Source organism: Microcebus murinus, chromosome 4 (genome assembly GCF_040939455.1).
Source record: "Microcebus murinus isolate Inina chromosome 4, M.murinus_Inina_mat1.0, whole genome shotgun sequence".
Lineage (NCBI taxonomy): Eukaryota > Metazoa > Chordata > Mammalia > Primates > Cheirogaleidae > Microcebus > Microcebus murinus.
Window position 1 is genome coordinate 23738502 of NC_134107.1, and position 12350 is coordinate 23750851.

The 12350-nt window shown below is 44.1% G+C and overlaps 1 protein-coding gene across 2 annotated transcripts in view; it reads right to left on the reverse strand.

Annotated features, from left to right (window-relative positions):
• Positions 1-12076, reverse strand: part of EXT2 (exostosin glycosyltransferase 2) — a 130527-nt gene extending 118451 nt beyond the window's left edge. The window contains exons 1-3 of one of the 2 annotated variants that reach the window (XM_012790422.3): positions 11853-12076; positions 4974-5539; positions 3252-3341 (exon numbers count right to left, since the gene is read on the reverse strand). In XM_012790422.3, coding sequence (XP_012645876.1) covers positions 3252-3341; positions 4974-5509 — 626 coding nt within the window. In that variant the 5' untranslated portion in view covers positions 5510-5539; positions 11853-12076. Of the gene's footprint in view, positions 1-3251; positions 3342-4973; positions 5546-11852 lie in introns of those variants that run through there. The other variant, XM_012790441.2, reaches the window with a different exon arrangement.
• Between the last annotated feature and the right edge of the window lie 274 nt (positions 12077-12350).

Here is a 12350-nt window from a genome sequence, read left to right on the forward strand (position 1 = left end):
AGATCGTGCCAGACCAAGTACTATATCACTCAAAGTGATCGCCAGCATTTTTAGCACTTTGCAGGACTTCCTGACTCCAGGACACCTCAGTCACCCAGCCTTCCTCCCCGTGGCCTCTCCACCATCCTACCCAACTCTTCTCACATCTTCTCACAGAGCTCACCCTTCTGCTGCCTGAGCATTCGCAGTGCCCAAACACAGTAATGCTGCAAGTTTATCCTTCGCTTTCCTTTACCATGCATGTTATCAGGCCTGCAAATTCCTCAAATATAAAACTTCAGTTTTTGCAAAAAACAAAACAAAAAAAGAGCTGACCAATTCTATTTGCCATCCTCATTTGTTTACTGAGGCAAACAAACTGTAAAATGATATTTATGAGACAGGTAAATTTGAACAATGGCTAGATATCTGGTGAATATTTGGTGACATTAAAGAAAATCACTGTTAATTTTCTTGGGTCTGATGATAGTATTGTAGTTAGTTATGTTTTTTAAAAAGCCATCATGCAGAGAGTCACATAGCAATATTTACAGATATAATGATACAATGTCTGGGATTTGTTTTTAGATAATTTAGTGAGGGTGGGGAGTGGATCAGAATACAGATGAAATGAGACTGGCTTCAAGTGATAATTACTGAAGTTGGACCATTGGTACACAGGGTTCACTGTACTAGTCTCTCTTCTTTGTATAGGTTTGAAATTTTCTATAGCAAGTTTAAATAAATAAATATACACACCTACACAAAAGTAGAAAATTTTTTTTTATTTCAAAATCTTAACGGGGTTCAAAAGTTTTTGTTACATGGACACACTCTATAATGCTGAAGTCAGAGCTTTCAGCGTATCTGCCACCAGGACAGTGTTCACTGTACCCACAAAAGTAGAAATTTGTGAGAGATGTGCAAGAAAGGATAAAAATCCAAGGTGGTGACAGTATTACAGAACATATCTGAGGAAACTGACATCAGTTAAGTAAGGCATTAAAGAGGTATAACATGCTCCCCACCTAAGTTAAATTAAGATGTGTATGTATGTGTGTGTGTTTGTGTCTAACTCCACAGGAAAAAGACCAGAAAAATACACAGTATTTTAACAGTAAGTATCTCTTGGTAAGGGAGTAAAGACAGAAGAGGAGATGAAAGCATATTGTTACATTTTACTTTTTATACACTTGCCTACTATTCAACTCTTGTACCAAGAATATATATGCACATCATATGTATGATTTTTGAAAATTGAAAGAGAAATAAAAACAGATTTAAGCAGCATGAAAAACAGATTCACTGAGCAGACATTTCCCTTCAGTCTGGGTCCTTGCATTTCCTTGAGTAAAATAATGTTTAAGTAATCACTCCTATGACTTTAGATTTGGGAGATCTTAAAGTAGTCTAATCTAGCCCACCTGTTTTCTGATTTCTAAACAATCTGACTTGCAGTTCCTGCTAAAATTATTCTACATTCATAGTTCTTGCCTCCTGTGAACCCAGGAGCAAGGACAAAGGATAAGAAAAATTAACAAACAAATCTACTATTCCTTACCCCAACCAGAAGGCCACCTAGGTTTCAAAATGAAATTTCCCACATGCAAAGATAAAGGAGGACTATATGGTGATTCATTACTTGCTACAGGATTGCCTATAATCACTTACAAAAATACGTGAATAGGAAAAACAATTTAACCTTCCTGATCCTTAACACCTAAACACTAGCAAGAATCAAACCTTCTCCTGTCTACTTGACACCTTCCTACAGAGAAATGAAACCCCATTTAACATGTGCACTTGATAAAAATGAAATCATTTCCCATGCAGATGCATATGCCAAAATGTCAGCAAAAAGTGAAATGCCCCAATCAGAAAGAAGCCCTTCTGAAAAGAAACCCAGAACAGGAGGTGAAGACATTGCATTCCTAACAGCTCCTTTCCTTCCCTTCTCTGTTCTCTCAGGTATTTAACTTCCCCAGAACAACCAAATCCATAAAAAGTAGCCTACTCCGAAACAAACACACCTTCACTGGGCCTGAGAGCCACCAAATCCAGGTTCGCCCTGTGTTTATCTGTTTCCTAAAGCATTTGTGCAGCTAGACTGCCCTCTATTGTCCACAATGGTTTCTATACCAACATTGAGAGGTGGTCCAGGGGTGTTTGTTTCTTCTACTGATAATTGTATTTCCAGATAGAAACTCAGAACTGACTCTAGATAATCACTTAAAGCAAAGAGGGTTTAAGTTTAATCTTCTGTGGAAAAAACTACTAAGTGTAGATTTTCATAAATGGCAATGTTAGCCTCTAACAAGTTGAGAACACAGCTGTTCTCACGCTGATACCTTAGGCTGTTACCTTTTTCAGTAAAATGATTTCAGTTTAACATCAGCTGTAATGAGACTAGCGATAAACGAGTTCATACTCTTTTAACAATCCTATACCTTGAGTCCTGCCCAGGACCCTTATCTTGAACCCAAACTTTCTGCTTTCCTCAAAGCCTTGAACCAAGGTCCCTTAAATAGTACCTCATTCCAGAGCTTTCCAAGAAGCCTCTGGCCAAAGTGGTTCAGTCAGTGTATGAAAGGTCAGATAAATATAGTAAGTAAACTCAAACTCACAATCATGCAATCATAGCCATCCCAAACCACATCTGCCTATTTGGTAGGTTTTACTAAAAGGAAAGAAGGGAGCAGGAAGGGGGCTGAGGGACAGGGAGGAGAAAAGCTCTTAAGGAAGGCAGGGAAGGATGGAGGGAAGGAAGAACAGAAAGGAAGCACCCTACTGACTGAGACAACAGAGAGTAAATGATCATCAGAGTGCCTTCATTTCCCCCTACGTTATAGGCTTTAGGTATCATTTTGACATATCCATTCCCTCTTCCCTCAGCAACCTGTGGGTCTACTTTCAGCAAATGCTCCTAAATTCAGAGAGACCTGACACAAGTCAGTCCTGAACCACTCCTTGGAGACTGGGAATGTTATACTTAGAAGCACACAGCCCAAACTAAGAAAACAGTTTTTTTAGAGGCTATGATAGGACATAAGCTTTTAACTGGTATCCCAAAACAGATTTAAGCAGATCTGAACAATTCTATGTCTTAAGGAGGGAAATACCTAGGACAATTTTCTAGTTTAAACAATTCCTATTACAATTGTAATAAACAATTCCTATTACAAAGTATGTCTCAGTAGGCTTAGGAATATATCACATGAACGAAAGGATCTTGCATTTACTTAATCCTCAGGGACAGCCCCAAATATGCCTACCTGTCTCTGGGGACATCCAGGGCCGTGTTATAATCTGGGGGACCTCCAGGCAACATGTTGAACAGCAGGTGATTTGTACCTCGATCCCACCTATCAAGAAATTAAACATGTAAGAGAATTCTCATGTCAGCAAAGAAGAAACAAGAGTCAATCAGTAGACAAGAAGTAGCAAGTATCCCTGACCCCAAATAGGGCCACTTCTCAGGTATGCAAAGTAAATTCCTGGAAATCCCAACATACATCAGATACTAGATACTAGTCTGGCTCCTTGAAAGAAAAAAGTGAATGAATATGTACTTCAAGCTTGTCCAGTACAGAACTGTTCCTAATAATAACAAACTGAAAACTACCTAAATGTTCACCATTTGGTTAAAGAAACAAAAAAAAAATAAATAAAATATAGAAGGCTGGCTAAATATATTATGGAACATACACAAAATGGAATACTATACAATCCTTAAAATTATATAGTAAAAGGACATGAAATTATTCAGAAATATATTCATGATACAGTAAGGGAAAAAGCAGGCAGAGCATGTACTATGTGATTCTGTTCTTGCCAAAAAAGTTTACATACATGCAAGTGTATGTATATATATTTTTTATACAAAAATGACTGAAAACTGGCTGGGTGCAGTGGCTCATGCCTGTAATCCTAGCACTCTGGGAGGCCGAGGCGGGCAGATTGCTCGAAGTCAGGAGTTCAAAACCACCCTGAGCAAGAGCCAGACCCCGTCTCTACTATAAATCGATAGAAATTAATTGGCCAACTAAAAAAAAATATATATATATATAGAAAAAATTAGCTGGGCGTGGTGGCGCATGCCTATAGTCCCAGCTACTCGGGAGGCTGAGGCAGAAGGATTGCTTGAGCCCAGAAGTTTGAGGTTGCTGTGAGCTAGGCTGACGCTACAGCACTCTAGCCTAGGCAACAGAGTGAGACTGTCTCAAAAAAAAAAAGACTGAAAACCAACATCAAAATATCAATAATGTTTATCTCTTATAGGTAGGACTTCAGAATAAATCTTACATTCTTCTTTTTGTCTACCTGTATTTTCAGACTTTTTTTTTTTTTTTTTTTTTTTTTTTTGAGACAGAGTCTCACTTTGTTGTCCAGGCTAGAGTGAGTGCCGTGGCGTCAGCCTAGCTCACAGCAACCTCAAACTCCTGGGCTCAGGCAATCCTTCTGCCTCAGCCTCCCGGGTAGCTGGGACTACAGGCATGCGCCACCATGCCCGGCTAATTTTTTATATATATATCAGTTGGCCAATTAATTTCTTTCTATTTATAGTAGAGACGGGGTCTCGCTCTTGCTCAGGCTGGTTTTGAACTCCTGACCTTGAGCAATCCGCCCGCCTCGGCCTCCCAAGAGCTAGGATTACAGGCGTGAGCCACAGCGCCCGGCCTGTATTTTCAGACTTTTTACAGTGAACATATTACATGAGTAATAAGAGGAGGGCCACCCTTATTTTGGGCCACCCTTATTTTGTAAATTCTACGAAGTCGGGAAGCCAGAGCAGTAGCACCAGAGACAGCGGACTTCACGGGTACAGAGCCCAGATGCTCACACACAGGCCCCGTGCTACAAGTGAGTTGCTCGTACATACCCCCTCCTATCGGGAAGCCAGCTCAAAAGGGGAAACAGTCCTATCTTTCTCCTTCCCTTTAGTTCCCTGAAGGGCCATTCAAACATCGCTGGGGCTCTGTGTAAGCGTGAGGTACCTAGAGAGCTGGGCCAACGCCTGCGCTGTCTCCTTGATGCGGAGTGTGTTCTGGTTGAGCACGTCGATGGAGGGCACAAACAGGCAGGCCCGGCTGATGTCGTCAGTGTAGTAGTCGCTGTCTGAGATGGCTGTGAGCAGTTCATTATACTCCCGGGAGATGGTGTTGCTGACTGGGACACCGAGGTCATCCACGTACTTTTTCAGAGAATAGATATACACCTTTATTTTGTTCTTCGGGTTGAAGCCACAGCGGTAGACATCAAAACACGTGTGCATTCTGCAGCTGAGATCCCCCCGCTCCGGGATGGGGCTGTCGGCCGGCAGCCTGACCACGGGCACGTCGCGGACGCTGCGCTTCTCCGCGTTCCAGTCGCTCGAGGACTCGATGGAATGGGGCCAGAACTGGAACATGCCAGTGGCAATGAGGCCCAGGAGGACAATGGAAAAGAGGGTGATGTAGTAGATTCGGTGCTTGGTCTTCATTCTTGGGATGAGGGCAGGACCCCGGATATTATACTTGACCGACGCACACATAATGACACAGACAGCCTCTTCCTCACACTCCTGGTCATCAAGGAGAGAAACAAGAAAAATCAAGTATTCAGGGTGGCAAATGATGCTTGAGAAAGGACTTTCGACTCTTAATCTACCTATTTCTTTCCCGTAAGTGGTTTGATGGAATAACAAAAAGGGATTGTTGACATTTCTTATAAATATATACAGATATATATTAATAATGTACTTCTACACAGGAATATATATGGCATGACACAATTTAATATTTAATACTAAGTAAAATATTTAATGTAAATATTGATATATTACATAAAATATAATTGTACCCTATAAATATATATTCTCTTAAAGCATAAGCTGGCAAATGTGGGGGTCTGGGAAGAGAGTCACCAACAAAGGAAGGAAAATCAAAGTGGAATAGCTAAAGATAGTTATTTTGTTTTTATTTTGAAACATGTGCCTAACATAAAATGATGATTTATCTGGCCAAAATGATGCCTGGTTATTCTAAAATCTGTTTTCATTCATTGATTCATTCAAACCATTACTGAGCATCTACCATACATGGTGAAGGAAACAAAGAGGAAAGCAAAGACCCTACTCAGAGGAACTTACATTCTAATGAGGGAGAGAAGACAGACAAAAGCATAGCAAAACGTAGAATGTAAAAAACACCACTAGGAAAATATAAAAAAAATGTGAACAGATATCAATAAGAAAAGATATTTCTTTAATCTTAAATAAAATATATATTGGTGCTTTATAATGAAGGTTATAGTTGGCAAATTGAGATGGAAGGAAAAAGGAATGGGGCAGGAGAGACAAAGGGAGGTAGGAAGGGAAAAGAGGAGAAGGAAGGAGGAAGGAAAAGGGCCAGTGTGGTAAAACCATTTCCAAAGATGAATACCAGCAATTCTCCCCATCCATGAATGTGCATGATACTTTTCAAATTAAAAGACAGAATCTACATCTCTTCCCTCTGAACCTGGGTTAGCTTTGTGATTTGCTCTGATCAGGACAATGTAGTTGAAGCAACATTCCGGGACTTTTGAGCCCAGGCCTTGAGAGACCCTATAGCTTCTGCCCTGGTCCTCTTAGAAGCCAGCTGCCATGCTGTAAGGACACTGCGCTCCCAGTGGAAGGGAATCTCAGGGAGACTCCAGTCAAAACCACTGGTGCAGAGACGAGCCATCCCCAAAAAGCTCCACATAGATTGCAGAATCACCAGCAAATAAATGATACATTGTCGTCTTTTTAAGCCACTATGTTTGGGGATGGTTTGTTACAGCACAATAGATAAATGAAATAGCCATAAGCATCACTAACTGAGAAATTTTTAAAAATGTTTAGTTCTCATCTGAAAATGTAGAGTTCCCATGTAGACCACAATTTAAGATCCCTTTTCAAACAAACCTCCGCCACCTGATACCTAGACGCTGTGTGGGGAGGGCAGAGCCCTGAGTGTGGTTGCATCATCTGTCACAGACTTACCAAGTCACTGCAACAGCAACTCTGGCATTCCACATGTCAACGTCCCAATCTACACAACAGTCTCATTCTACTCACTGATCTTTCAGGAAAGCTATTAACCACTTCGGGACCAGCGTCGACTACAGTCCATAGCCACAGATGAACACTCACAGCCGAGCGTCGACTACAGTCCATAGCCACAGATGAACACGCACAGCCAAGAGTCGACTGTAGTCGACAGCCACAGATGAATGCACACAGCGACTTTAGCCGACAGCCATGATATGACTTTTCTAATTTTTCATTTATCAAAATAAAATTGTGAACGTTTAAAAATAACATAATGAAAACATATATGTATATGTTACCTATTCTGATTTACATTACAAGTAAAGCTGCCTGTAAAGTAAAACAAGCTTTCAGTGCATTAAAGCTTTCCTCATCACACAACAGCAAAACGGATTCGTCGTCAATGCACAGCACAAACTATCGTGCAGACTATGAGTGCCGGCTGTGGGCAAGGTTTCACAGCCGGTGAGCGCCACACCGAAGTGGTTAAAATAAAGGGAAGTAACTGAAAAGCTCATAGCCCATTGTACGGTTTATCAACCATCTTCACTTCAGATAAATGGAGCTCTCCCCACCACTACCCACAAGGTACAACTGCTTCTTGCCCAGTTAGCTAAGTACAACCAAGTCTTGAATGTTACTATCACTGTCAGCTTTTTGGGTAAAACGTGCTGAACTGTCATCAATAATTTCAAGTTGTATATCTCTGAGACCACGAACTGGAACATCTCAAGGAATTTGCTTGTCACTGACTCACATATGAAAGTTCATACATTTTTACCTTAAAGATTACCACCTTTGGGGTACACACATCAGCCACTCAATATATGCTAATAGATCTATGACAGAAATGCGGGCATGCAAGCTATTTCACTCTGTGTACATTCCGACAGCCAGCAGAAAGCTCCCACGTGCTCCCACCCCCTACCACCTCCAGGCTTCAAGATTCACTCCCTCACCAGTTGCCCCAGTTCCTACCGGTCCACATTAGCCAGGTCCTACAACTCTTTCAGGGATTGCGCTTCCCCTCTCAGGCAATGCAGAGATCTAAGGCGAGGTGGAGACAGACCTTGAGGAGGACAAGCATCACCTTGCGAGCCACCTGCCTCAACTGAGGGCTTTGAGTAGTGTCCTGCAAAGAGAGGCTGCTCTCCTCTACAACAGAGAAGTGGATACTTCTGCGTCCTAGAGGATCTAAGGAAACCTCAGAGCTCAAAGTTCTCAGTGCCTCCATCCAAATATCTTCACCCCAGGCCTCAGGGTCTCACTTCTTCCTATCGTTGCCCTGACTTTAGGCAACCTGTCAAGACTATGCATTTAGCTCCCTCTGCAGTTCTGCCACAATTATGATTAAATTCTGGGCCTGATCTTCAACACAATCTGCCTTCAGCTGCAAGAGATGCTCCCATGAAGCATTTGGTCTTTCACAGTGTGCCCTGAATTGATGTCTGGCTGATCTGAGCCTGGCATTCTCTAAATGCTTCTAACAAGAGCCAGCCAACTCCACTGTCTTCATCATCACCATCATCCATACACACTGCTCAAGTGCTAGAGCTTCTATACTAACCAATGCTTTCCCTTCTACCTGAATCGCATCCCAACCTACTAACTGTGACGCTAGAAAGTACCAGGAGTTATCAACACCTCACTTAACACTAGCAAAGGGGTCCTTACTGCCAACTGAGGTGAGTGATGCCAGTTTCATAATATCATTCTCGGGGCCTGATTTCCAGAGCTACTTCTAGCACCAACTGTCTTAGTTCACACTCTGTCAAATAAGAAAAATGATTTGGGTGCAGGTAGCTTGCAGAACGTGAATCCAGAAAGCCAGAGGTAGTACAGAGAGGAGTCAGGGAAGAATGGAAAGCCATTAGGGTGTGTAATTGAGCTGGTTACCAGACTGAGCTGGGCAAGCAGGGCTCAGTCCTGCTAAGATCCCCCTTGAGAACCACGTAGAACACACCTCAGAACTGTCCCTTTGAAGGACAGGCAGCTATGACATCCATCCACCAATGCTCACCCCCCACTGGTTGAGGGACATCCCCAGACACACAAACTCCTCCACACTTCTGAGGTATGCCCACACAGGCTAAGCAAACTCCCACGAGTCTGTATCTAATTCTGAGAAATAAAAGCTGAGAAACATGGCAAGCACTTGGTGTAGAATAAACACTCTTAATATAAGAAATGAGGGGCAAAGAAAAGGATGAGAAATGAAACGAAAAAAAGCTCCTTCCTAAGCAGTGTTTTAGAAACAGAGAATCTTCTCTGTGAACATCCACATCACCTTTTATGCACTTCATTGCAGCCCTTGCCACATTACATCAACTAACTTAATATTTGCAAGTCTGTCTCTTCAGCTGGTTGTGATTTTCTTGTAATCCAAGTTTTTCATCTCTGCTCAGTATTCCCAGCATCTAATACCAAGTCTAGAACACACTTAATATAAACATAAATGTTTACTGAATAAATGAATATCACTATCCTTCCCAGTTATATCAGTGCACGCATTTTTCAGCATGCAAGTTTTTTATTAGTTGTAGTACATGGCGATGACATCTGATTATTGTTTCTCCTGAACTGGAAGGAGTTTCCAAAGGGGGAAAAATGGCTAAATACATCCTCAGACTCTGAATTTTCTGTAACCTACCCCTGAACACCTTCCTTTCCCACCAGCCATCACACATGACACATCCAAAGAGCACCTTTACTCTACACACCCTTGCCTTTATACAAAACTGTACGCCTGTTGTAAAAATTCCAGCCTAGGCTGAACGGACACTGCTCCTGACTCTGGACACTGTGGCCTCGCCTTGGCACTACACAGAACCAGTCCTCCCAGAAGTTTTCACACAGTGAAGCACAGAAAGACAGATACCTCCCAACACCACCATCCACAGAAACAAGTAATAATCTTCCCATGACACTCCCTGCCAGCAAGAAGTTAAAAGTCCTGGAAGAGGCCAGACCAAAAGGAATCTTCTACTAATAAATGTTTATGTCATGCAACACCATAACCTGGATCAAAACAAGAATTTCAGGGCCGGGCGCTGTGGCTCACGCCTGTAATCCTAGCTCTTGGGAGGCCGAGGCGGGCGGATTGCTCAAGGTCAGGAGTTCAAAACCAGCCTGAGCAAGAGCGAGACCCCGTCTCTACTATAAATAGAAAGAAATTAATTGGCCAACGGATATATATATAAAAAAAAATTAGCCGGGCATGGTGGCGCATGCCTGTAGTCCCAGCTACTCGGGAGGCTGAGGCAGAAGGATCACTCGAGCCCAGGAGTTTGAGGTTGCTGTGAGCTAGGCTGACGCCACGGCACTCACTCTAGCCTGGGCAACAAAGCGAGACTCTGTCTCAAAAAAAAAAAAAAAAAACAAGAATTTCAGCGTTGCCTTCTTGAAACACATCAAACCTGTCCTTGCAAAACACTGGAATCATCTGGCTAGCTGTCAAGCACTGAGTCACTGGAAAAGTCTTTTAACCCCAATCTGTTATGAGGATGAGATGGATTTTCTGTTCCTGGAATTATTTATTCCTAAAATTTGCCTGAATAACCTTTCCTTGGTGCTTCAGGTTATATCAGATCCACTTAGTCCAATGTTTCAAGTCACAATTTCTTGTCTTCTTAACCTTTTTAGAGGAGCCCTCATAGCTGAACTCCCAGAGCCACTGCTACACTGGATCTTAACCGTTTCTGAAACAAAGGAACTAAATATTAGCAAAAGCAGAAAAATCCACAATTCACAATTCACTGCCTTACTTGATAGGATTCTTTATAATTAAAGTTACATTATAGCCAAACACCCCTAAAAATGGTTTTAAATTTAAAAAACTGTACCTTTTTAATTATGGGAATGATACTACGATTAATGCAACAAATCGCATTAAATAATAACTAAACTTCACTGAGCACTTACTACGTGCGCCAGGGTCTAAGTGTTATCTTATTTAATCCTTGTAACAGTGCTATGTGACACGCTATTATTACCGTCATTTTACAGATGGGGAAAGTACAACAGAAAGTAAGTAGCTGGCCCAATATTGCACAACTAGAGAATGTTAAAACTAGGATTCAGAGCATGGCAGAATGGCTCCAGACTTGACTATCCATTCATACCTTCGCATGCAACCACGAGGCTTAAGTCAGGGAAAGTGAGGAATGATGGAAACTGAATCACACACACTTCAGTATCGTGAATAACCTTTGAGCTCTGAACTTTACAAACCAGGTCCTGTTAAAGTACTGAGAGCGCTTAAACTTACACTAAGAAATAAAATGGACATATTTCTATTTCGAAACAACACCTTCAGACAAATAAGTCATGGGCCCTTCTAGACCAGCACTTCCCGGTAAGTTACACCAGGCAACTCTCCGAATCCCAAAACGGCATGCCTAGATCTGGTTCTCGCGGCCAGTGACGAGGCTCCCAAAGCCTCTGAGCTTCACGTCGATGTCCCCGGCCACTTTCCCCTACCAGTGCGGACCTGCCCGCGGCATCCGAGCGCAGAGGCGCCGGACATCGCTGTGGGAGGAAGCGGGTCCCCGTAGCTCGCGGGAAGGCGGCGGCAGGGAGGGCGGGTCGCGGCGGAGGGCGGGCGCTGCGGGAAACGGCAGCTGCCGGCCGGGCCCGGGGAAAGGAAGGAGCGGAGGGGGCCGCAGCGGCGAGAGGCACAGGTGGGAACCGGAGTGCTGGGGTGGGCGCGGGCCAGGGGAAGGGGAGGGCGTGCGGAGACCAAAGCGCTCGGAAAGCAGGAGACCACAGCGAGCGGCCCCGCGCGGCCCGGGGAGCCCAGAGCCCTGCCCTCGGCGCCGCTCACCTCGGCCACGGCTGCCTCCTGCTCGGCCCCGCGCTCGGTCACCGGCTCATGCCGCGGGGAGTCGGCCACGGCCGCCCGGGTCGGAGAGCGCCGAGTCGGCGGCCGCCGCCGTCAGGGCCGGGTCTGCGCGAGTCCGCCGCGAGCGCGGCGCCGGCCACGGGGCTCCGGGGCTCCAAGGCTCCGGGGCGGCTGACACCGAGCGCACTGCGCATGCGCGAGCGGCCGGCCCGCGCCCCCTGCTGGACAGGAGGAGTCGGGGCACCGCTGTAGGGTTGCTCCCCGGCGGGGGCGCGAAGCTGCGGCTCGGCGGAGGAACGCTCGAAGTGTCAGCCTCGTTCGCGATTAAAGAGGATGCAAACCCAAACAACGACGCGCCACGCTTCGCTTATAAAACGGACAGCAATGTAAACGTTTTATAATAATCAGTGCTGGCGAGCGGGAAACATTCCAGGAGGGCAATGTGGCACTATCCATCGAATGTAAAATGCCCATGCCCTT